Raw genomic sequence first — 27,623 nt, forward strand, 5'->3', positions numbered from 1 at the left:
AATACCAAATGTTGGCGAGGATGTGGAGAAAAGGGAACCCTCTTGCAGTGTTGGTGGGAATGTAAAGGGGTACAGCCACTACGGAGAACAGTATGGAGGTTTCTCACCTTCCTAAATATCTGAGCTTTGAATCTTTTGACATCTTGTTACAGTCATCTACAGACACTGGTGCCCTACCCCTCAATCCCTGATTACTTTACCCGTTGGCTCAATGTCACTCTTTGTCATTTCCATGTTCACATTCCTCTTGCCCTTCAATTTCTCTATTTTTCTTACTGATGCTCATGAAGAACTGCTGATGTAAAACCACTTCTGCCACCACTCGGCTGAATATGATCATAACTAATGGTGATAACACTTCCTCTATCTTAATTAGGAGGGGCCCACTCCCCAACCATCATCCCTATCTTTCCACTCACTCCAATATCTCTACTGTAAACAAATTTTTGACAGCATCAGGACCCACAAAGCTAATGGTCCTCCAGTTTTGCAATTCCTTTCATCCTCTCTCATGTCCTCATTTCTTTTCTTACTGATGTTAGAAAATAGTCATCTGTTGGCTCTTCTCATGCTTCCACAAACTCAGAACAAAAACTCTGACAAGTACAATCCTTCATGTAGTGTAAGTGCCTGACAATTAGCTTTCTTGATTGTAATGTAAGTGCCTGACATCAACCTTTTGATTGCTGAAGCATCCATTCCAAAGACATCCATCTCTAATAAACACATCGCCCCCTACACACTGGATAAAGAGCCAGTGCGTCCCACCCATGAAGTTCCCCTTTTCAAAAGCCCTTGGTGACCTAGATAACTGAGCACTCAAGTGACCCAGCTTTTCCCTTACTGTACTTTAATTCCCACTTGTATGTTTTAAATTCAACAATAAAAAGTAAAACCGGGAAACCCTAGGCACCCCACCCTCGACCCCAACAAAGGCAGAACCCTAGGTTCACTCTCTCTCCCCCCACAACCTCGCTGTATGGCCCCTGGATGTGCTGGGTACCCTCCAGGACCTGTAAGAAGCAAACCTTGTTTTTCCAAAGTTCCCTGATGGTTGTTGCAGGGGTGTGTCTTGTAATCATAAGAACTGCAAGGGCTGGACTAGCCACAACATCACAACACCGGCTCTGGTCTGGGAAATGTCTGTGGCGACTCACGACATGTAATCTGGGCCCAGGTGAGGCACCTGAGATTCCTGGCAGATAGCATCACTGTGAATAGGCTGAGACCCACACGACACTCTCCACCTGCATCCGTGCAGATGAACGGGAGTGAAGGGTCAACACCAAGCTGACTGAAATGACTTCATGTCCCTGACTACTCACTTCATTGCACTGGGGCCATCCCGCTACATCTCCCTAATTCTTTCCTTTTCTTCCATTTCTAGACAACTGTTCAAAACCCTCTACCCACTGCTTAAATCTCCAACTCCTCCTCCCGCTGAGCTAATCATCTTGCTTTATGTTTCATTGGGAAAATGAGAGAAACCAGAAGAAAACCTCACAAGCCCCACCACCTGCACCGCCACCCACATGCCTTTCCTCCTCTTAACTGTGATCAACCAGCCCTTCTCTTCTCTAGGTCCACTCCTTTCACTTACCCCAGAAATGCATCTCCGCTCCCCTACTTTGCAATCACTCCAGCAATTTCCTCCCCCTTTTACATCCCACATGCTTTCTTTCCCTTCAGTATACAAGAGGCCACAATTTCACCCATCTTAAGAAAATTAAACCTCCAACTCCCTCCAACTAACTTCTCCAAGTTCTGCCTATTCTCACTGATTCCAACCACCACTTCTCCCCCCATTCTCTCTTGCATCTGTTCCAATGAGGTTTTTTTCAATTTTTTAAAAATGAAGTTAAAATACACATAACCTAAAATTCACCACTTTAACCATTTAAAAGTACACAATTTGGTGGCTTTGATACATTCTCAGTGTCATGCAACTATCACCATTATCTAATTCCAAAACATTTCCATCACTCCAAAATAAAACCCTGTACCCGTGAGCAATCACTCCCATTCTCTCCCCCTCCTCAGCCTCTGGCAACCACTGATCTGCTTTCTGATGATTTTGCCTATTCTGCACATTTTATAAAATGGAATCACACATTATATAGCTTACTGTGTTTGACTTTCCCGGTGCGGAGCACAGGTTCCGGACGCGCAGGCCCAGCGGCCATGGCTCACGGACCCAGCCGCTCCGCGGCATGTGGGATCTTCCCAGACCGGGGCATGAACCCGTGTCCCCTGCATCGGCAGGCGGACTCTCAACCACTGCGCCACCAGGGAAGCCCTTGTGTTTGACTTTTTACTTCTCAGATGTTGTCAAGGTTTATTCATGTTGGTGTAACATATATCAGAACTCTATTACCACTGCGCTGAAACTACATATATCAAAGTTGACCTCTCCATTGTTAACCTACAATAATATTTAATTTTTCCTTCCCAACATACCTGACATATCAGTAATATTGATATAGTTGATCACTCCCTTTTTCTTGAAATGTTTTCTTCACTGGATCCTGGTACATAATTTTCTCCTGGTTTTCGTCTTAAATGACTAGCTTTTATTCTCGTCTCCTTGGCTGGTTTTCCCTCATCTCGTCGATGTTACACAAGGTGACATTAGCCTTGGATCTCGTCTCTTCTCACAATCTTGTTAATATCACCTAGTCTCATGCCTTTAAAACATTTCCAATGCCAATAACTCATAGAACTATAACTTAGGTCCAGACTTTTAGGTCCAGACCTTTCACTGGACTCCGACATATCCTGTTGCTGACTTGGCCACTACACTTGGATAACCAACATGCATTTGAAAAGAAATATGTCTGAAACTAGGCATATTTTCTGATTTTCTCGGCCCAAACTTTCTCCTCCCACATTTTTCTCATCTCAGTCCATGACAATTCCATCCTTTTAGTTCAGGTAAAAAGAGTAGAGTCATGTATAATACATCTCTTTCTTTCATCGGACATGCCATCCATCAGCAAATCTTTGCTTGATCTATAAAACACATCCGGAATCTCACTACATTGACGTACTCACTACTACTACCAATTCTCAGTTAAGGGAACATCATTCTTTCTGGATTGTAGTTAAAACTTCTTATTTTGCCTCCTTGTCGCTGCCCTTGCCCCATTATTATCTTTCAATATCCTCAAACTAAAACAAAATTAAACTACAAATCTGGGAAATCCACATTTATTTGGTAATTAAATATCACATGTTTAAATAAAACTTTGAAATAACCAAGTATTTTGATCTGAATGAAAATATAACTTACTAAAATTTGTGTCATATAGCTAAAACAGTACTTAGAAGGAAATTAGTAATTATAAAAGTTTTCATTAGGAATGAAAAATGATTGACCTCAAATCCTGTAATTTAACTATCCATTTACAGGAAGAAGGACAAGAAGAACATATTAAAGCTAAATCAAGCAGCAAGTCAGGTCATGTCTCCTCTGCTCAAAATCATCGCACGGGCTTCTATCCTACACGAAATGCATGCAAAAGTCCTTTCCATGATCCTCCTCTTACAAACCAGGCTTACTCTTGCTTCAGGACCTTCGCCTTGACACGTGGTTTCCTTCCAATATACACATGGCTTGACCTCTCAACTTTTTTTTTTTTGCTCAGAAAGTACGTTCTTCATGTGACCATGCCTGACCACTCTATTTAAAACTTATCTCCCCCTTGCCTGTGGTACCCTTATCTCAGTTTTCTGTTTTATTGTACCCATAGCACAAAACACCACTTGACATAAAGTACATTTTTCTATTTACTTGCTTAGCTTCTTTCTCTTTCTGACTAAAATATAAATTCCATAAACTCATGGATTACCAATTGTTTTTTCACTGCCTCTCCCTCATGTCTAGAAAAATTCTTGACATAACATAGATGTTCAGTATATACCTGTTTAATGAATGAATGAATAAATGACCTAAGACCAATTCAATGAAACCTTTTACAACAGTACAGACTCTATATAAATTGTTCACATTTGTATTGGAAATAAAATTGAAGCAATTGGTTGTGAAAATGATTTATGAATAACATCCATAATCTGGTTTCTCATAATGGAAGCTAACAAATGATGAATATGCAAAGCTTCTTGAACATAAGATCCACTGAAAATAAAACTGCATATGCAATTAAGGGAGTGTGGGCAATAAATGAAACTAAGATTGCACAATAACAATTACCATGAAACAATTAAAACTGTAATTTTTGTAGATTCATATAATAGCTACAAATCTTCAGCCCCTGGAGCTGCATAATTAAATGTTTGCCATAGTTCAATTAAATGTTGTATATTATCTTTAATTTTTCACTATTTATACAATAACCACAAAAGTACTGTAAACAAAAATAGCAAAATAGTCAATTATAAATTGCATGGAATTTAATATTCAGCTTGTATCAGCTGCTATTAAATATCTTTCACCAATATCAACCACTTCTACTCCCTTTAGTCCCCCAAATTGGAATTTGCAAGCACAAAAACAATGATATGGTGAGGGTTAATAAGTTGTCAATCAACTAATCTCCTGGACAGCTTTTTATTTTAGTGCATTCTATTTCAGAGCTCAAAGCTATTTAAAGATGTCATCTATATTTATATTCATATTCATTTTCTCTCCCTCCCCACACCCTCTCTCTTTCATTTTTATATTGCACCACAATCCAGCAGTAGAAAATTATGTTTGGCATTTTAAAATTCTCCATCAATGATGTACAATCAGCAGGATGAAGCTTTGCCAACAATTTCAAAGTCTCTATACCAATGAAGCCACATGTGTAGAGCCTGCCATCCTTCAAATCTTATCTTGTACAAACAGGTTATGTGAAATTGGCCACATAACTCAGATGGAAGAGAATAAAGTCCAAGCCTCAAGGCTATTGCAGCAAAAGTTATAAATGACATCCACTTTTGACTCCAGGGGCTTTTGACAATTTCTTTATCAGTTTTCTTAAAACAGTAATGAATTTCAATGAATAGTCATTAGATCTTAAAAGGTAGCTAGAAGTTAATAAGATAAAAAAGGTAACTAGTTAAATAATACTTATTTAATTGGATAATATATAAGCATTATTCAGGTTCTCATTAAGGAATAATTTGTGTATTTGGAATGTTTATAAATGAGACTAAGGCAAAGTCCTGGCAAACCAACCTAAAAATAGTCACAGAATATTCATAATATTTGATTATGAGCCCTAACATGCAATCTTTATAAAAATATACAGTAATTTGTTCAAGAAGCAATGTTATTTAAGAATCAGTGATTAAGCACATTCTTATTTAGTCAGTCACAAACCTGGGTCTTTTTAGACTTTGATAAAGTCTAAACAGGTCTTCCTTTCAATAAATGTACAGTGAATACTCATATCTTGGGAAGGGCAGTAATTAGAAAGATACTGTTTGAAAGTGTGGGAATAATCTAAAAGATTTGTTTAATATTATAAAAAGAATTTAGTTTTATTTTTCATCTTGAAAATATTCAGAAACCACGAAAATACCTATATCTAGCGCTTTTATAAAGAGAGCTGTATTTCTATAGTAAAGAGTAAGTAGAGAGAATCAGTTATGTTTCTTCCCTAAAGATAATACTACACTTAATAATCTATATGGTGGATTACTCATCATCAGAATTTTTCCAATTGTAAAGAGCTACTATTTCTTTTTTAAAAATTATATACAGTATAATTATACTTTTGGGTATTTATTTCCATGAGATTCGACAAACATAGAGCCATGATCTGCAAATCCATCAATATTTCATTTATTCAGTCAGGATTGTCCCTAGTCGTTTAGTACCTTGCTCTTATGGGCTGAACTGTACCCGCCACTCCCAATTCATATGTTCAAGTCCAATCCCTCAGCACCTCAGAATGTGACCATATTTGGAGGTATACAGAGGTAATTAAGGTAAAATGAGGTCATATTGGTGGGTTCTAATCCAATATGATTGGTGTCCTTATAAGAAGAGGCATTTAGGACATCGACACACACAGAGAGAAGACTGAAGATCCAGAGAGAAGAGAGTCATCCAGGCAAGGAAAGAAGACTCAAAAGAAAGCAAACTTGGTGACACCGTGATCTTGGACTTCCAGCCTCCAGAATCATGAGAAAATAAATTTCTGTTGCTTAAGCCACCCAGTCTGTGGTATTTTTTTATGGTGGTCTTAGGAAACATGCACTGACCCTGGGGTGATTAGGGCAGGTACATAGTGACCCAGAGAGTGAAAGCCTGAAGTGGCTGGGGTGGGTGCTCTGGATTGGTGGGTTTACATTTGAAAAATACACTGTAAAGTGAGCTATTTTACTGTCTCTAGGAATTGGCTCACCCTGGAAGAGACAGTCCCTCCAGGGTCAGCAAGACCCCAGACATCAAAGCATCAGAACATAGAAAATAAAAACACAGTAATAGAATTGCTCCCTAGTCTCAAAAAAAAAAAAAAAAATAGAACAAATTTTTGAAAGCACACTGGTTTGAAGAAATAAGAAAATAAAGAAGTCTTGTCAGAAAACCTATATATCTTAGAACCATTTTTATAACCAAAATAACCACCAAAAGACATATTACAGCATTCACTTCCAAGCAGTATTCATTTCCAAGTACTATATTTCAGCTATAAAATGACAAAAACACTATGTCTCTACTAAAATATGGCAAATGTTTGGCCCAGATTAATTCATCCCAGATAAAAAATCACATTATATAGTTTGAAGACATATCTTTATTTTTGATACTGAAACAAAAACCTAAAAATAATATAATATTTCTTAGCATAAGTGTAAGTACTGCTTTAAACATATTCCCATGATATTTTATTTAAACCTGATTTTTATAGAATGGTGCTGTAGCTTAGAGGAAAGAAGAGGAATTCATACAAAATCCCAAATACTTGATGTTTAATTGCACATATTCTTTATTCAATTATTTATTAAGTACTTGCTCTGCATTCGGGATCCACAAATGAGTAAGACACTACTAACTTTGCCCTCAAGACACTCAGCATTTAGCTGTAGAGATAAATTAATACACTTTGTGTGTGTGTGTGTGTGTGTATGTGTATGTGTGTGTGTGTGTTTGTACAGGGAGTGGGAGTGTAGGGGGATTTTCTGTAAGAGAAGGCTTCTCAGAAAAGAGACATTGACTCAGTCTGGAAGGATACCTAGTAGCAGGACAGGCCAAAAATTTTTTTCATGAAATAAGAAGAGGGAGCAAGGTTTGAAAAGACACCCAACAATGAGATAACACTGTGTTGCTGGATTCACAGGTAGTTCTTTTTGGCCAGAATATGGGAATTCTTGGGGAAATTAAGAAGGAAGGAGTTGGGCTGGTGCCTAAGAGCAGGATCCTGGTGAGCTTATCTCATGACAAAAAATTTCAATTCCATTCTGAAGGCAATGACAGTTACTGATGGATTTAAACAAAATAGAGATTGGTCACATTTGGATGTTAGAAAGTACAATCTGGTGGATAGCAGGGAGTAGTGAACAGGGGGGTGAAATAGACTGAAACTGGGATTTTTAACAATCCAAGAGAAAAAAATGGGGCAAACAAAATCAGAGTTGGATAAATAATAATGAATAAATAAGTGGAGACAATTTGAGAAATATAAGGACATTCCCTCAATAACATTTTTAACCAAATTAATGTGGAGATGAGAAAAGGAAAGAAGGATTTAATGACGGCTCCTTGTCTCCTGAGTGAGACCAAATAGACACCAACAACTAAAACAGGGAATGCAGGAAAAGGAACAGAATTTGAAAGATTGGAATTTAATTCTAAACATACTGATGTTGAATTTCTGTAGCAAATAGATTTGCGCCCTCAACTTATAAACCTGTTCCCCTTGCCTGCCTTTATTACAGAGGCCAAGTCTAAATCTTCAGTTTTCTTAGCCTCCCTAGCAACTAAGGTTGTCTGCCTGAAAATCACCTAGCCGATGAATGACATGTCCGAAACTACGTCCCTTCCCATTCCTTCCTTCTTCCTGCCCTGAATGCGAGAGGTTATTCTATGAGCATAAGATGACAAGCATGAGGGAAATACAAAGGAAATCCCTTAGTCCTTGAATTTAGCAGGATCAGAGCTGAAGAACCTATACCATGACTGTCTATATCCTCTATTAAGTCATCTAAGCAAACTTTTCTGCTTTCTTGCTTCCAAATGCATACCTAACCCTATTGTCCATTGGAGTAGGATTTTCTGATGGAGATGTCCAGAAGATGTTGGGTTGTCTCTGTCTGCTTCCCCTACCTTGACTGTCACCACCAGGACCGCATGAGACTGAAACCACAGACTCTAGTCATCCAGAACCCTGCTCCAGGGCAGTCACTGCCAAGTGCAGTAATCAACACGAGACTAGGTCTTGCGGATCCCAAAAGGTTAGTTCTGTTCTTAAACCCAGGATTGCCTGACTTCACAAAAATTTCCTGAGAACATTACTTTAAATGTAGGCTCCATCCTCAGTGATTCCCATCTAGCAGGTCTGGAGTGAATCCCAGAATCTACCACTCTTTTATGTGATTCTGATGGTTAACTGGGTGTAGTCTATCATGATGGTGCCTGAACTTGACTAGAGAGTCTCATTTGAAAATTTAATGCTAATTTTACCACCTCTCACATTCTCACCATTTACAAAGTGGAACTCCATCCAAATGCCAGTCCTATCCCATAATGCTTTATCCTTTTTCTCCATTAATAATTCTCATGCTGCTGTGTCTTCCTCCCAGAAGTTTAAATATGCCCTCAATCCTCCTTCTATTTGAAAAACAACAAAACAAAACCCTGCACTCTCACCTTCAAAGAGTCAAAGAACACTCTGTGACCTTACCTGAGTGCTGGCTTTCCCCAAAAAGAGACCACTTCCTTTGTAGCTTTCCCAAGGGGAGACCTTCCTTTCCAATGCCCCATAAAACAAAAGGCCTAAAATTAAAATTGCCATCCTTCTAAATCCCCAATGTTGCTTCTATACAATGATTCATTCTTCCATGTCGTAAAAACATCCTGGCCCATGACATCCAACTTTAGCCCTGTGTCATCCATGCAGGAGATCTGATTTCCATATTCACTAAAGACTTCAGTCTTGGATTTCAAAGTCTTCTTCTCTAGACCCTTACCTTGTAACCTTGTATAACTTTAATATCCATGTAAAAGGCCTGCCCAATAATTTAGCTTTAAAGTTCATGTCTCATCTTCAGTAAACTTTATTTCTACACCACCTCAAAATAATATGGTGATAACACTATCTAGAACTATTCTGAGAAATCGTAGACTCCAATATTTTTCTGTGTGACCACAACTTTGCCTTGAATGTCCAACATTCTGATGCTCTCACTCCCACTACTATTGCTTTTTTAAAAAATTTCTATAGTGATTTTAAGGAGTTCTTTTAAGTGCTTACTAAAAATCTGGCATTCGTCTTCTGAATAATTATTATGGCCCATCTACACCGGCCTCTGTCCCAGTGTATGGATCATGGGTAATTAGGGAAATGGCTTTGGTTCCCAGAGCCAAAGATGAAGAATAAGCTCATGTCTGAATTGATAGCAGAGTCCTATGACAAGCCATCTCAAGTCCCAAGCACAACCCAAGCATTCTCCTGTGTAAATCTGTAATGTAAACAAAGTTTCAATGGCAACAGCCAGTTCCTAGCTTCCTGATGGTTCAGAAAGTCCAGCCAATAGCTGATTTCACTGCTTTATTCTCCTTTGAGGGTAATCAGCCAGACTGGGCAATAAATAGAACTATTAGGGATCATTTTGTTTGGCACACCTCAATTTCTGCAGCAACTATAAAACTGAGATATATAAAGACCCTGCTGAAGTGATCAGGGTCAGGGACTGGGTGTCTCACTAAAAATCAAGCATAAGCAGGCTGTGCTCTGGCCTCAGGAACAACCATGCAGGGTAACAGAAGAGGAATTATTAGGGGACATTTGAATGGCAGATCATGCTTTGTCTGGAGTTAACAATGCATTCTACACTGGTATATCGATTCTCTTCTGATAAATCTAATAAATATTATCTTCTTTTAGTGAAAAGGCACTGATGTTTATACTTAAATTATTTACTTATAGGAATGGGTGGAGGTTATAGTCTGTTCCTTTAAAGTTCTCCATTTCAATTTACCTATGTTTCAATCTATCCTATCATGATTTCTTACTAACATATACTGAGAACTGACAGTACAAAGATGAAAGAGACCTTTATGTGTTCCAGGGTTTAGAAGGTGCTGTCATCAGCTCCTATAAAACCTTATCTTGGTTTGAGTGGCAAAAGACACATACCTGTAAGCTCTTATCATAACAGCAGGAGTGCTTTTTAAACATCAAAGCGCAATACAGACACCTTTTATCAAGTTTCCTTGATTTCTCTTAGGTAGACCAATCCATTTCTTCTGTTACTGGAATATTTTTTACCACAACTACCATATCTTTGTACAAAATTAGAACTGGGAATCTTCTCTACAAAATAGCTATCTTTATTCTACTCTATCATAATAAAATTTCAAAAGGAAAAGTATCTATCAAATATCTATAATCATATATATCTGAATATGCAGAGCTATTGCTTATTAGACTAAGTTAATTTTATCATTACCAATTTATATTTTAAACATTGAACATTTCTATTGAGAACAATGTGACTGGTGAATTGAATATTATACAGTTAATATAATCAAGGGACCGCTACAGATGACTTTTTAGATCTGTGTGGTTTATTGATCTAGTTGTTTCAGTCTAAATAGAAAATAGATTATAATGAATATATTTCTCCATTTGTGTCTTTCAGTGGCATAGTCAAATTGATTCTCCAAGAAGACAATTTCAAGTCTACTGAGGCCAGTTTTCTCCCGATCTCCTAGAAGGCATAGAGTTCTCTGGGTAAGATTTAACTAAACAGTGTAAACATTGCTACAAGGCTCCAAATCTGAGACTAAATTACACCTTTCAGCTCTTTATAGCATCAGCAGTGAAAAATACCCTGTCTTCACCTCTAGCATAAATCTAGTCATTGTTACACAGTGTATCAGAACAATGGAAAATAGCTCACTCTAAAGCATTAAGTAAAAATAAAGAGCAGATCAAAGTCATTATACAATATTTAAACTGCACTGGATTTATTATACAATAAGGATCAAAATAAGGAAAAGTTCTTACCATTTGCAGGCAAGCAGCCTGAGCTGAAGGATATATCATCAATAGCTATGACTTCATCCTGTTCATGAGATGAAATCATCTGTCCTTCAAAAACAACCTGGATAAGAAAAATGAAATAAAACAAAAACAAAGAGCAAGGAACATTACTACCTCACAGTCTTATAGCACAGAGCCTACAAATAAGAAACATGTCACTTCCTAGAAGCACTTGGGTGACCATGCCAATTCCAAGTGGAAAGAGATCTAAACATACATTTTGAAGAACAAGGAAATGTACAGTCATCTCTATCCCACATGTCTAGGTTAGGTAACATGTTTGTGAAATGAAGCAACAGTCACCTGGTTTCTGCCCCATATCATCTCCTGAGTTTGGTTCCTATGCATTCATACTATTTAGTATTTACCAGTTCTTGTACCCATGCTCCATCTTGAACTCTTGATTCTTGGCATTTTTCATCTGTGCTCCATTTCCACCTCTGGTTCTCTGAATTTTACTCACAGTCCTGCCTTGGATGTCCTTGTGGTATCCTCCTGCACATTTTCTGCCATTATCTAGACACAGCTTGGGACACTGACTGGAAATCATTGTTCAGTGACTTATTGTTAAAATGACTGAATGTTATATTGTGATGTGAAGCCAGCCCAGTCTCCACCAGGAAATACTCTGGTATAATGAATCTGAGAAACTTGGAAAGATCAAGTAATCCTAATTACTTAAATCAATAGAAAATTGGTGTGTTGGTGGAAAGTATTATCCCACTTTCACTATTGAATACCAATGATGTGTGAGGCTTAATTCATGGATGCATTAAACTTGTGTGCATTGCTCAGCCTTGTTCATAATATAAACATTTTATTATGCCAAAACATCACACTGCTTCTTAGCTTAACAGATGGTCTGCATTTTTCTGTGCTGCATTCTCTTTTCTTTCTGTACTGCATTCTCTTTTATTTCTGTACAAGATATACTAATACATTTCTTCTTGAACCAGACGCTATCTACTAGTCTATTAAAAATATAAGAAACATCCATAATGTGTCCAGCAAACCATCAATATATAGCCCTCAGAAAGTCATCTCCTCTTCACATAAAACAGAATAACCATGTGACTAATTATAAGTCAGGACCATGCTGGGAAAGGTCTATCAAATTTTGTTACATAGGGATAGTTTCATATGAGGCCAATATAGCAGTGACTAAAGTGTATATTTGGAACCAGACTCCTTGAATTCAGATCCCACATACACCACTTCATAGCAAGAAGCCCTTGGAGAAGGTACTTAATATCTCTGTGCCTCAGTTTTCTTTGTAAAAAGATACTGATAAAATAATGTTATTACTATATGATAAGGTTTATGTAAGGATCAATGAGTTATTACATGTACAATTGCACTTGGCCTATAGTTGGCATTAGTGTTAGCTATTATTATAACATAGTTATTAAAATATTTAAGCTATTGGATGAATAGTGTTTACCAATAAAAAAAAATCTATTCTCTACAGATTAACTTTATTCTTCCTGAAAGCTTTCTCACATAGATATATTCCCTAGTTCTTGCCAAACTAAGCATATACCTGTAGCAGCCACATTTAAAGAGAGAAGGGGAAGTAAGTGTTAACTAATCACCAGTCTCTTCTTTTTTCCTCTACACCCTTTCTGAAAACCCATTCATCCTCAGGGTTTTAACTGTCACCCAGGCTGATGACAAATTTACATCAGGAATGTCAACCTCTCTCTTGAGCGCTCCTCCCACATCTCCATAGCCTGCTGGATATTTTCACTCCGATGACATGAAGTCACTTCTGATTCATAACGTTGTTTCTTCTCTACTTGGACCTCTCCCCTGACACTCAAAACTTCAGAAGACTGCTCAAAACTTCAGTGCTCAAAACTCTAAAATGGCCTTTGGAATGACTTTTTCCTCCAGTCACATGTCCAATCAGTCAGGACCTATTAACACCCCCTCCTTTCCATCCCTGTTGCCACTTGTATATCTTCACACCTGATCTAATGAAGTAGATTTTAAATTACCTTCTTACCTTCAATCCTCTCCTCACCAGAGTTTGCAATATGTATTTATTCAATTCAACTGAAGAAATGTTAGTATGAAAATCGGCTGCCTTTTGAGCCCACTGGCACAGAAAGAGGAAACGTTTTCCTTAGGTAAAGAACAATTTCTCTAACCGTAGGGAAATTACTAATGGACCTGTGTGGCTATGAAACAGAAGACCCACCAGGCACAATGAGATATACCAGTTAAACGTATTTAACAAAAAGATTTACCAGGGATTTTGGTTAGGATCCTGCAAAGAGGGATAGGTTGAAAGAGCTAAACAAAGTGGAACCCCATGATAATTTTCTACAAAGAGAGGCCCTATATTCAGAAGCTGTGTTTGTAATATGGTAGTTATGTTTCTAAGAAAAGTGATTAACATTCTTTGTTTTCTCCAAAACTTTGTCAAATAGGGTTTTCCAAACATCCCCACCTCACTTTTTCTGTGTTAGGTGAAATAAAGAAAAGATAAGGGAATTTCCTGGTGGTCCAGTGGTTAGGACTCTGTGTTTCCACTGCAGGGGGGCAAGGGTTCGATCCCTGGTCAGGAAACTAAGATCCCCATGCCGCGGGGCATGGCCAAAAAAACAAAGAATAGCAAAGTAGCAAAATAAAAGCAGATCACAACACAGATAATGGAGTTAGGAGTTTGGCAACATCACAAAAGTCAGGTATGGCCTGCACCAATGCAAAAATAAACATGAGACACAGACACCTCTGGGACAACATGAAATGCACCAACATTCGAATTATAGGGGTCCAAGAAGAAGAGATAAAGAAACGGACTGAAAAAAAAATTCGAAGAGATTATAGTTGAAAATTCCCTGATATGGGTAAGGAAATAGTCAATCAAGTCCAGGAAGCACAGAATCTCATACAGGATAAATCCAAGGAGAAACACGCCAAGACACATATTAATCAAACTATCAAAAAATTAATACAAAGAAAAAATATTAAAAGCAGCAAGGAAAAAGCAAGGAATAACATACAAGGGAATCCCCATAAGGTTAACAGCTGATCTTTCAGCAGAAACTCTGCAAGCCAGAAGGGAGTGGCAGGACATATTTAAAGTGATGAAAGGGAAAAACCTACAACCAAGACTACTCTTACCCAGCAAGGATATCATTCAGATTCAAAGGAAAAATTAAAATCTTTAGAGACAAGCAAAAGCTAAGATAATTCAGCACCACCAGCCTTACAACAAATGCTAGAGGAATTTTTATAGGCAGAAAACACAACAGAAGGACAAGACATACAATAACTAACCCAAAATAATTAAGAAAATGGTAATAGGGACATACATATCAATAACTACCTTAAATGTAAATGGATTAAATGCTCCAACCAAAAAGCATAGACTGGCTGAATGGATACAAAAACAAAACCTGTTTTTTGTTATATGTGGTCTACAAGAGACCTACTTCAGACCTAGGACACATACAGACTGAAAGTGAGGAGAGGAGAAAGATATTCCATGCAAATGGAAATCAGAAGAAAGCTGGAGTAGCAATTCTCATATCAGACAAAACAGACTTTAAAATAAAGACTATTACAAGAGACAAAGAAGGACACTAAATAATGATCAAGGGATCAATCTAAGAAAAAGATACAACAATTGTAAATATTTATGCACCCAACATAGGAGCACCTCCATACATAAGGCAAATGCTAACAGCCATAAAAGGGGAAATCGACAGTAACATAATCTTAGTAGGGGACTTTAACACCCCACTTTCACCAATGGACAGATCATCCAAAATGAAAATAAATAAGGAAACACAAACTTTAAATGATACATTAAACAAGAAGGACTTCATTGATATTTATAGGACATTCCATCCAAAAACAACAGAATACACTTTCTACTCAAACGCTCATGGAACTTTCTCCAGGACAGATCATATCTTAGGTCCCAAGTCAAACCTTGGTAAATTTAAGAAAATTGAAATCATATCAAGTATCTTTTCCAACCACAACACTATAAGACTTGATATCAATTACAGGAAAAAATCTGTAAAAAATACAAACACATGAAGGCTAAACAATACACTACTAAATAACCAAGAGATCACTGAAAAAATCAAAGAGGAAATCAAAAAATACCTGGAGACAAATGACAATGAAAACACAATGATCCAAAACCTATGGGATGCAGCAAAAGCAATTCTAAGAGCAAATTTTACAGCAATACAATCCTACCTCAAGAAACAAGAAACATCTCGAATAAACAACCTAAACTTACACCTAAAGCAATCAGAGAAAGAAGAACAAAAAACCCTCAAAGTTAGCAGAAGGAAAGCAATCATAAAGAACAGATCAGAAATAAATGAAAAAGAAGGAAACAAAAGAAAAGATCAGTAAAACTAAAAGATGGTTCTTTGAGAAGATAAACAAAATTAATAAACCATTAGCCAGACTCACCAAGAAAAAAAGGTGGAAGACTCAAATCAATAGAATTAGAAATGAAAAAGGAGAAGCAACAACTGACAACGAAGAAATACAAAGGATCATGAGAGATTACTACAAGCAACAATATGCCAATAAAATGGACAACCTGGAAGAAATGGACAAATTCTTAGAAAAGCACAACCTCCAGAGACTGAACCAGGAAGAAACAGAAAATATAAACAGACCAATCACAAACACTGAAATTGAAACTATGATTCAAAATCTTCCAACAAACAAAAGCCCAGGACCAAATGGCTTCACAGGTGAATTCTATCAAACATTTAGAGAAGAGCTAACACCTATTCTCAAACTCATCCAAAATATAGCAGAGGGAGAAACACTCCCCAACTCATTCTATGAAGCCACCATCACACTGATAACCAAAACAAAGATGTCACAGAGAAAGAAAACTACAGGCCAATAGCACTCATGAACATAGATGCAAAAATCCTCAACAAAATACTATGAAACAGAATCCAACAACACATTAAAAGGATCATACACAATGATCAAGTGGGGTTTATCCCAGGAATGCAAGGATTCTTCAATATATGCAAATCAAGCAATGTGATACACCATATAAACAAATTGAAGGAGAAAAACCATGTGATCATCTCAACAGATGAAAAAAAGCTTTCAACAAAATTCAACAGCCATTTATGATAAAAACCTTACAGAAAGTAGTTAAAGAGGGAACTTACCTCAACATAATAAAGTCCATATATGAAAAACCCACAGCCAACTTCATTCTCAATGGTGAAAAACTGAAAGCATTTCCTCTAAGATAAGGAACAAGACAAGGTTGTCCACTCTCACCACTATTATTCAACATAGTTTTGGAAGTTTTAGCCACAGCAACCAGAGAAGAAAAAGAAATAAAAGGAATCTAAATAGGAAAAGAAGAAGTAAATCTGCCTTGTTTGCAAATGACATGATACTATACATAGAGAATCCTAAAGATGCTACCAGAAAACTACTAGAGCTAATCAATGAATTTGGTAAAGTATCAGGATGCAAAATTAATGCACAGAAATCTCTTGCATTCCTATACACTAATGATGAAAAATCTGAAAGTGAAATTAAGGAAACACATTTACCATTGCAATAAAAATAACAAAATACCTAGGAATAAACCTACCTAAGGAGACAAAAGACCAGTATTCAGAAAACTATAAGACACTGATGAAAGAAAGTAAAGATGATACAAACAGATGGAGAGATATACCATGACCTTGGACTGGAAGAATCAATACTGTGAAAATGACTATACTACCCAAAGCAATCTACTGATTCAATGCAATCCCTATCAAACTACCAATGGCATTTTTCATGGAACTAAGACAAAATATCTTAAAATTTGTATGGAAACACAAAAGACCCCAAAGAGCCAAAGCAATCTTGAGGAAGAAAAACGGAGCTGGAAGAATGAGGCTCCCAGACTTCAGACTATGCTACACAGCTACAGTAATAAAGACAGTATGGTACTGGCACAAAAACAGAAATATAGATCAATGGAACAGGATAGAAAGCCCACAGGTAAACCCATGCACATATGATCACCATATTCTTGATAAAGGAGGCAAGAATATAAAATGGAGAAAAGGCAGCCTCTTTAATAAGTGGTGCTGGGAAAACTGGACAGCTACATGTAAAAGAATGAAATTGGAAGACTCCCTAACACCATACACAAAAATAAATTCAAAATGGATTAAAGACCTAAATGTAAGGCCAGACACTATAAAACTCTTAGAGGAAAACATAGACCACTCTGTGACATAAATCACAGCAATATCCTTCTTGACCCACCTCCTAGAGAAAAGGAAATAAAATCAAAAATAAACAAATGGGACCTAATTAAACGTAAAAGCTTTTGCACAGCAAAGGAAACCATAAACAAGACGAAAAGAGAACGCTCAGAATGGGAGAAAACATTTGCAAATGAAGCAACTGACAAAGGATTAATCTCCAAAATACATAAGCAGCTCATGCAGCTCAATATCTAAAAAACCATCCGGTCCAAAAATGGGCAGAAGACCTAAATAGACACTTCTCCAAAGAAGATATACAGATTGGCAACAAACATGAAAGGATGCTCACCATCATTAATCATTAGAGAAATGCAAATCAAAACTACAATGAGGTATCACCTCACACCAGTCAGAATGGGCATCATTAAAAAATCTAGAGGGCTTCCCTGATGGCGCAGTGGTTGAGAGTCCACCTGCTGATGCAGGGGACACAGGATCGTGCCCCGGTCTGGGAAGATCCCACATGCCGCGGAGCGGCTGGGCCTGTGAGCCATGGCCGCTGAGCCTGTGCGTCCGGAGCCTGTGCTCCGCAAGGGGAGAGGCCACAACAGTGACAGGCCCGCGTACCGCAAATAAATAAATAAATAAATAAAATTTAAAAAATAAAATAAAAAATCTAGAAACAATAAATGTTGGAGAGGGTGTGGAGAAAAGGGAACCCTCTTGAACTGCTGATGGGAATGTAAATTGATACAGCCACTATGGAGAACTGTATGGAGAGTCCTTTAAAAACTAAAAATAGAAATACCATATGACCCAGCAATCTCACTACTGGGCATATACCCTGAGAAAACCATAAATCAAAAAGAGTCACGTACCACAATGTTCATTGCAGCACTATTTACAATAGCCAGAACATGGAAGCAACCTACGTGTCCATCGACTGATGAATGAATAAAGAAGATGTGGCACATATATACAATGGAACATTACTCAGCCATAAAAGAAATGAAATTGATTTATTTGTAGTGAGGTGGATGGACCTAGTGTCCATCATACAGAGTGAAGTAAGTCAGAAAGAGAAAAATAAATATTGTATGCTAACACATATATATGGAATCTAAAAAAAAAATGGTTCTGAAGGACCTAGGGGCAGGACAGGAATATAGATGCAGACGTAGAGAATGGACTTGAAGACACGGGGAGGGGTAAGGGTAAGCTGGGATGAAGTGAGAAAGTGTCATGGACATTTATACACTACCAAATGTAAGACAGATAGACAGTGCGAAGCAGCTGCATAGCACAGGGAGATCAGCTTGGTGCTTTGTGACCACCTAGAGTGGTGGGATAGGGAGGATGGGAGGGAGGAGATATGGGGATATGTGTATATGTATAGCTGATTCACTTTGTTATAAAGCAGAAACTAACACACCACTGTAAAGCAATTATACTCCAATAAAGATGTTTTAAAAAATAATAAAATAAACAAACAACAAACATGAGACAAATTCCTTTCACACCAAACATTTTAAGAGAAGATGGCTTTTGAAGTGAAGCTTAGGGCTCAGAACACTTGATTTAAATCTTAGAGGAAACTTTGATTGTAGGTGAATAATGGACATAAATGGATTACACTAGTAACTATACGAACAGAAACCCTTGTAGTTATATTTACCGTGTGAAAGTTTTCTTAATTAGTAGTACACATTCAATAATATTATTCAATATTATTTCTCAAGTAAACACGTGAAACACAAAAAGGTGACAGTAAACACGTGAAACACAAAAAGATGACAGTAATCTTTTCCCCATCATGTGTTCACACCGTAAGTATTCTTGAATTAAAAGATAAAATGTCTCTCATATTATGATTTTGAAAAGTTTGAGAGTAACATTAAGTTAATAGTTTATTATTAGTAGTAACATCTTTTGTTCATATTAATAAAGCCTATTGTTTCTGAATAGGAGAGTGGTGAGAACTCTCTGGCATTTCTAAATGGAATATCAAAGAAATAACAAGTAGATAGTAGCATATTAAAAATGCTTCAGTATCTTTTTAAAATTCAGGCACTGACTTCTCAAGAATCCAGACATTCAACTTGAAAACCATAGTCGGTGATATAATTAGTAACACAGTATTCATTCCTTCCCACCCATAAAACCAACAGGTGAGCTCCTTTCAAGAACCAGAAAAAAACATGGATGAGGGAATTTTTCACTTGAATTTGAGACTAAATTTTTGCTGTACACTTAGCCTGTATTCTTTGCTTCTATGAATATTTGAAGACAATAGTATAATTAATTGCTTGTATCTGCAATTTTGAGAAATGTGATTGCAGTTAATCAGCACCATGCAATGCATAGTAATGTTTCATCTAACACAGCAGACAAAAGAATATTTAATGAGTCACATTAGATCTGACCAAATCTAGAGGTTGGAATTTTTTTTCTATATTTTATAAATCCTTATACTGCTTTAACATGATACAAAATTATCATGGCTCAGTGACTAAATGATTGAGATCTGAAATCAAACTATCCTAGGTTCTAATCTTGTATGGGATTTGGTAGGTTATTTCATTCTCTAAAGCTCATAATGCAAATGTGAACAGTGGGGTAAATTATAGTTCAGAGGACTGCAGTGAAGGGTCAGTAAGATAATATACATGAAGGACCAAATGCAGTGCTTTACACATAGTAAGTGATCAATCAATGCTAGATGCTATTCCTTAAACATCTTCAGAAACTTTGTGAAATACTGTCATCTTTGTGGACTAAATGTGTAAACACCATTCCTTGTTTATCCCCTCAGAAATTAACATATGATTCAGGTTTATTAAGAAATGGACCTAGTCCTTTACAGATGAAGGTGACAAAGCCCACACACAGGAGCCAGATCCAGAGGCTTTCTCAGAAACCCACACTAAGCCAGGGTCCAGCTGGGATTAAAATCTACTATTTGGGTATTTCTAAAGGAAGCATAAACGGCTTTAAAACTATCAGAAGGCAGAATGGAGGAGAAATTGCAAAACACAGAATAATTCTCGGAGGCCCGTAAACTGATGAGGCAGCAGATATTACCTGGAGACGCTGATTACAAAATGCCCTCAAATAAGCCTCTTGCTAAAGCTTTTTAGGAAAGAGCTACTACATGGTGGCAGGCAATATTCCAAGTACAGCACATCTCTGTGGCCCAGCTCAACAAAAGCAAATGAACATCTGTTCACTTGCTGACGGGATAGAACTAAAACATACCTGCAGTCTTAAAGATTGGTGTAGCCAAAGGATCCCAAGAGAGTCACAGGGTTCCTAATTTTTTACAAAGCCTTTAAGGTAGAAGCACTGTTTTCATGTCAGCAATAAAGTATTTTGAGAAACAAATTAATATGCTACACGTGCATCTGCTTTGGTTGAAGATACTGCTGCATTTTCAAGTGTGCAGGTGGATAACCTCGCTGCCTCTGCTGAAATGCCCTAGAGATAATATATTTGGGAATTTTAACTTTTACGTTCATCTACTACACATATTTAATCATCAACACCCAAAGTATGCTACTCGGGAATAGAGAGCTGAGAAAAGCAAAGGAGTTATTTTAAAAGGTTTAACCTACAAGCAGCAAGTTTCTCCTCTGCCCAGCATCAAATCTCCATTGTGCTACTAATAAAAACCTTGACTGAAAGACACTGACAGTTAAATATAAGAAGGCACAATGCGTGACAAAGACAGCTTAAGACTCTTTTACCATCCACTCTGTTTCAAAGTTGGAAAAGATGTATAAATACTGATGAAGTTTATACATAGACAAGAGTCCCATCTCAGTCCTTAAAGTTTAGACAAGCATGCAGAGGGACTTTAGCAAGCTCATCCTTCAGCATCTAGTCAATGTGACTCAGTCCCTTCAAAGGCACTCCTGGCTCTGTTTTGTTGCTCTTGTTGTTATTGAAAAAAGAGAGACACAGGGATGTAAAAAAAATTTATAAACTAGAAACTTCTCTATAGTAATTAATGACACCTGAACATCCACAACAAATTGGATGCATTATTGGTGGCTGGGGTTCTCATTCTGCACAGCACTCACCACTAAAGGCAGGGACACAGGGTGTCTCGGCCCCATGCCTGATCAATCCCTCACAGGAGGACTTAAATGCCTGATGGCTTAAAATACCACCTCCCACCCCCATATACACCAATCATATTGGATTTCAAGAGAGTACAATGCCTCAAAAGACAGAATTATGTTTCCCACTACACAGTTCTGTTCTCCTTAAGTCCTATCATCGAGGAGTCACTTAACTGCCTACTAAGTGATTTTCTTTCATCTTCTTTGGAACCCCATTTAGTTTTACAAAACTCTGAAAATTCCAAACTTCAGTGATTTTATGACAGATCAATTAAGAAAATGTGCCATTCTTATAGTTTATTATTCAATTTTTATAATAGAGGTCCTACTCATTCTCCCATCTTCCCTCTGCGCCACTCAAAATTCAATCCAATTCAATCTCTATATTCAGGCAAGTGCTAAATCCATCAAATATCAAATGATTTTCTATTCTGTATCAAAATTATTATACTATTCTAATAATAGATGCTAAAAGGAACCTACTTGGGTTAATTTGGCTCACAAACCAGGTTTAAAAAGCAAATTTGGAAAGATAGCTTCAAGATGGCAAAGGAGTAAGACATGGAGATCACCTACCTCCCCACAAATACATCAAAAATACATCTACACGAGGAACAGTTCCTACAGAACACATACTGAAAGCTGGCAGAAGACCTCAGGCTCCCAAAAGGCAAGAAACTCCCTATGTAGCTGGGTAGGGCAAAATAAAAATGAAAAAAACAGAGACAAAAGAACAGGGATGGAACCTGCATCTCTGGGAGGGAGCTGGGAAGGAGGAAAAGTTTCCACACACTAGGAAGCCCCTTCACTGGAGGAGATGGGGGTTGGGCAGGGGGGGAGCTTCGGAGCCGCGGAGGACAGCGCAGCAACAGGGGTGCAGAGGGCAAAGTGAAGACATTCCCGCACAGAGGATCACTGCTGACCAGCACTCACCAGCCTGAGGGGCTTCTCTGCTCACCCACCGGGGCAGGCGGGGGCTGGGAGCTGAGGCTCAGGCTTCGGAGATCAGATTCCAGGGAGAGGACTTGGGTTGGCTGCGAGAACACAGCCTGAAGGGAGCTAGTGTGCCACAGCTACCTGGGAGGTAGTCCAAGAAAAGTCTGGACCTGCCTAAGGGGCAAAAGACCATTGTTCCAGGGTGTGCGAGGACAGGGGATTCAGAGCACCACCTAAATGAGCTCCAGAGATGGGCACGAGCCACAGCTATCAGCGTGGACACCAGAGACAGACATGAAATGCTAAGGCTGCTGCTGCAGCCACCAAGAAGCCTATGTGCAAGCACAGGTCACACTATCCACACCTCCCCTCCCGGGAGGCTGTGCAACCTGCCACTGCTAAGGTCCCATGATCCAGGGACAACTTCCCCAGGGGAACACACAGCATGCCTCAGACTATTGCAACATCACGCCAGCCTCTGCCACCATAGGCTCGCCCTGCATCCCGTACCACTCCCTCCCCCTGGCCTGAGTGAGCCAGAGCCCCCGAATCAGCTGCTATTTTAACCCCGTAATGTCCCGGTGGGAACAGAAGCCCTCAGGTGACCTACACAAAGAGGCGGGTCCAAATCCAAAGCTGAACCCCAGGAGCTGTGCGAAAAAAGAAGAGAAAGAGAAATCTCTCTGTGCAGCCTCAGGAGCAGTGGATTAAATCTCCACAATCAAACTGATGTACCCTGCATCTGTGGAATAACTGAATAGACAACAAATCACCCCAAAACTGAGCTGATGGGCTTTGGGAGCAACTGTTGACTTGGGGTTTGCTTTCTGCATCTAATTGTTTCTGGTTTTATGTTTATCTTAGTTTAGTATTTAGAGCTTATTATCACTGGTACGTTTATTAATTTGGTTGCTCTCCTCTTTTTCATATATATTTTTTTCCTTTTTTCCCCTTTTGTGAGTGTGTGTGTGGATGCTTCTTCATGTGATTTTGTCTGTATAGCTTTGCTTTTACCATTTTTCCTGGGGATCTGTCTGTCCATTTTTTGTTTTTTGTTTTTTAGTATAGTTTTTAGTGCTTCTTATCATTGGTGGATTTGTTTTTAGTTTGGTTGCTCTCTTCTTTCTTTCTTTTTATTCCTTTTAAATTTTTCATTTTTAATAATATATTTTTATATTTTATTTTAATAACTCTATTTTATTTTTCTTTCTTTCTTTCTTTCTTTCTTTCTTTCTTTTTCTCCCTTTTCTTCTGAGCTGTGCGGCTGACACAGCGTTGGTGCTCCAGCTGGGGGTCAGGCCTGAGCCTCTGAGGTGGGAGAGACAACTTCAGGACACTGGTCCACCAGAGACCTCCCGGCCACACGTAGTATCAAATGACAAAAGCTCTCTCAGAGATCTCTGTCTCAATGTGAAAACCCAGCTCCACTCAACGACCAGCAAGCTACAGTGCTGGACTACCTATGCCAAATAACGAGCAAGACAGGAACACAAACACACCAATTAGCAGAGATGCTGCCTAAAATCATAATAAGTTCACAGACACCCCAAAACACACCACCAGACGTGGACCTGCCCACCAGAAAAACAAGAACCAGCCTCTTCCATCAGAACACAGGCACCAGTCCCCTGCATCAGGAAGCCTACAAAACCCACTGAACCAACATTACCCACTGGGGGAAGGCACCAAAAACAACAGGAAAAATGAACCTGCAGCCTGTGAAAAGGAGACCCCAAACACAGTAAGTTAAGCAAAATGAGAAGACAGAGAATTACACAGCACATGAAGAAGCAAGGTAAAAACCACCAGACAAAACAAATGAAGAGGAAATAGGTAGTCTAAATGAAAAACAATTCAAAGTAATGATAGTAAAGGTGATCTAAATCTTGGAAATAGATTGGAGAAAATACAAGGAATGTTTAACAAGGACCTAGAAGAACTAAAGAGCAAACAAACAATGGTGAACAACACAATAAGTGAAACTAAAAATTCTCTAGAAGAAATAAATAGCAAAATAACTGAGGCAGAAAAACAGATAAGTGACACGGAAGATAAAATAGTGGAAATAACTACCACAGAGCAGAATAAAGAAAAAAGAATTAAAAGAATTGAGGACAGCCCCAGAAACCTCTGGGACAACACTAAATGCACCAACATTTGAATTATAGGGGTCCCAGAAGAAGAACGAAGGGACTGAGAAAATATTTGAAGAGATTATATTTGAAAACTTCCCTAGCATGGGTAAGGATTGTCAATCAAGTCGAGGAAGCACACAGAGTCCCATACAGGATAAATCCAAAGAGAAACATGCCAAGACACATATTAAACGAATTATCAAAAACTAAATACAAGGAAAAAATATTAAAAGCACTAAACTAAAAGCAACAAATAACATACAAGGGAATCCCATGAGGTTAATAGCTGATCTTTCAGCAGAAACTGCAAGCCAGAGGGGAGTGGCACGACATATTTAAAGTGATGAAAGAGAAAAATCTACAACAAAGATTACTCTACCCAGCAAGGATCTCATTCAGATTCGATGGAGAAATCAAAAGCTTAAAGACAAGCAAAAGCTAAGAGAATTCAGCACCACCAAACCAGCTTTACAACAAATGCTAAAGGAACTTCTCAAGGCAGAAAATACAACAGAAGGACAAGACCTACAATAACTAACCCAAAATAATTAATAAAATGGTAACAGGAACATACATATCAATAACTACCTTAAATGTAAATGGATTAAATGCTCCAACCAAAAGACATAGACTGGCTGAATGGACACAAAAACAAAACCTGTATATATGTGGTCTACAAGAGACCCACTTCGGACCTAGGACACATACAGACTGAAAGTGAGAGGTGGAGAAAGATATTCCATGCAAATGGAAATCAGAAGAAAGCTGGAGTAGCAATTCTCATATCAGACAAAATAGACTTTAAAATAAAGACTATTACAAGAGACAAGCACACAACATAGTGATCAAGCGATCAATCCAAGAAGAAGACATAACAATTGTAAATATTTATGCACCCAACATAGGAGCACCTCAATACATAGGGCAAATGCTAACAGCCATAAAAGGGGATATCGACAGTAACACAATCGTTGTAGGGGACTTTAAAACCTCATTTACACCAATGGACAAATCGTCCAAAATGAAAATAAATAAGGAAAGAGAAGCTATAAATGACACAATAGAACAGACAGATTTAATTGGTATTTATAGGACATTCCAGCCAGAAAAAGCAGATTACACTTTCTTCTCAAGTGCGCATGGATCATTCTCCAGTACAGATCACATCTTGGGTCACAAATCAAGCCTCAGTTAATTTAAGAAAACTGAAATCATATCAAGCATCTTTTCTGACCACAACACTATGAGATTAGAAATGAATTACAGGGAAAAAAACGTAAAAAGCACAAACACATGGAGGCTCAACAATACATTACTAAATAACCAAGAGATCACTGAAGAAATCAAAGAGGAAATCAAAAAATACCTAGAGACAAATGACAATGAAAACACAATGATCCCAAACCTATGGGATGCAGCAAAAGCAGTTCTAAGACGGAAGTTTACAGCTACACAAGCCTACCTCAAGAAACAAAAAAAAATCTCAAATAAACAATCTAACCTTACACCTAAAGGAACTAGAGAAAGAAGAACAAACAAAATCCAAAGTTAGCAGAAGGAAAGAAATCAAGATCAGAGCAGAAATAAATGAAATAGAAACAAAGAAAACAATAGCAATGATCAATAAAACTAAAAGCTGGTTCTTTGAGAAGATAAACAAAATTGATAAACCATTAGCCAGACTCATCAAGAAAAAGAGGGAGAGGACTCAAATCAATAAAATTAGAAATGAAAAAGGAGAAGTTACAACAGACACCATAGAAATACAAAGCATCCTAAGAGACTACTACAAGCAACTCTATGCCAATAAAATGGACAACCTGGAAGAAATGGACAAATTCTTAGAAAGGTATAAACTTCCAAGACTGAACCAGGAAGAAACAGGAAATATGAACAGACCAATCACAAGTAATGAAATTGAAACTGCGATTAAAAATCTTCCAACAAACAACAGTCCAGGACCAGATGGCTTCACAGGTGACTTCTATCAAACATTTAGAGAAGAGTTAACACCCATCCTTCTCAAACTCTTCTAAGAAATTGCAGAGGGAGGAACACTCCCAAACTCATTCTGTGAGGCCACCATCACCCCGATACCAAAACCAGACAAAGATACTACAAAAAAAGAAAATTACCAACCAATATCACTGATGAATATAGATGCAAAGTTCCTCAAAAAAATACTAGCAAACAGAATCCAACAACACATTAAAAGGATCATACACCACGATCAAATGGGATTTATCCCAGAGATGCAAGGATTCTTCAATATATGCAAATCGATCAATGTGATACATCATATTAACAACTTGAAGAATAAAAACCATATGATCATCTCAATAGATGCAGCAAAAGCTTTTGACAAAATTCAACACCCACATATGATAAAAACTCTCCAGAAAGTGGGCATAGAGGGAAAGTACCTCAACATAATAAAGGCCATATATGACAAACCCACAGCAAACATCATTCTCAATGGTGAAAAACAGAAAGAATTTCCTCTAAGATCAGGAACAAGACAAGGATGTCCACTCTCACCACTATTATTCAACATAGTTTTGGAAGTCCTAGCCATGGCAATCAGAGAAGAAATAAAAGGAATACAAATTGGAAAAGAAGAAGTAAAACTGTCACTGTTTGTAGATGCCATGATACCATACATAGAGAATCCTAAAAATGCCACCAGAAAACTACTAGAGCCAATCAATGAATTTGGTAAAGTTGCAGGATACAAAATTAATGCACAGAAATCTCTTGCATTCCTGTACACTAATGAAGAAAAATCTGAAAGAGAAATTATGGAAACACTCCCATTTACCATTGCAACAAAAAGAATAAAATACCTAGGAATAAACCTACCTAGGGAGACAAAAGACCCATATGCAGAAAACTATAAGACACTGATGAAAGAAATTAAAGATGATACCAACAGATGGAGAGATATACCATGTTCTTGGATTGGAAGAATCAATATTGTGAAAATGACTATACTGCCCAAAG

At 37.8% G+C, this 27,623-nt stretch overlaps 1 protein-coding gene across 1 annotated transcript in view; it reads right to left on the reverse strand.

Annotated features, from left to right (window-relative positions):
* MALRD1 (MAM and LDL receptor class A domain containing 1) overlaps positions 1–27,623 on the reverse strand; it is a 608,458-nt gene that overhangs the window by 552,517 nt on the left and 28,318 nt on the right. The window contains exon 5 of the mRNA XM_007447298.1: positions 11,181–11,277. Within this exon, the coding sequence (XP_007447360.1) occupies positions 11,181–11,277 (97 nt within the window). The remainder of the gene's footprint in view (positions 1–11,180; positions 11,278–27,623) is intronic.

Source organism: Lipotes vexillifer, unplaced genomic scaffold, assembly GCF_000442215.2.
Source record: "Lipotes vexillifer unplaced genomic scaffold, Lipotes_vexillifer_v1.1 scaffold297, whole genome shotgun sequence".
In the NCBI taxonomy this organism is placed as follows: Eukaryota; Metazoa; Chordata; class Mammalia; order Artiodactyla; family Lipotidae; genus Lipotes; species Lipotes vexillifer.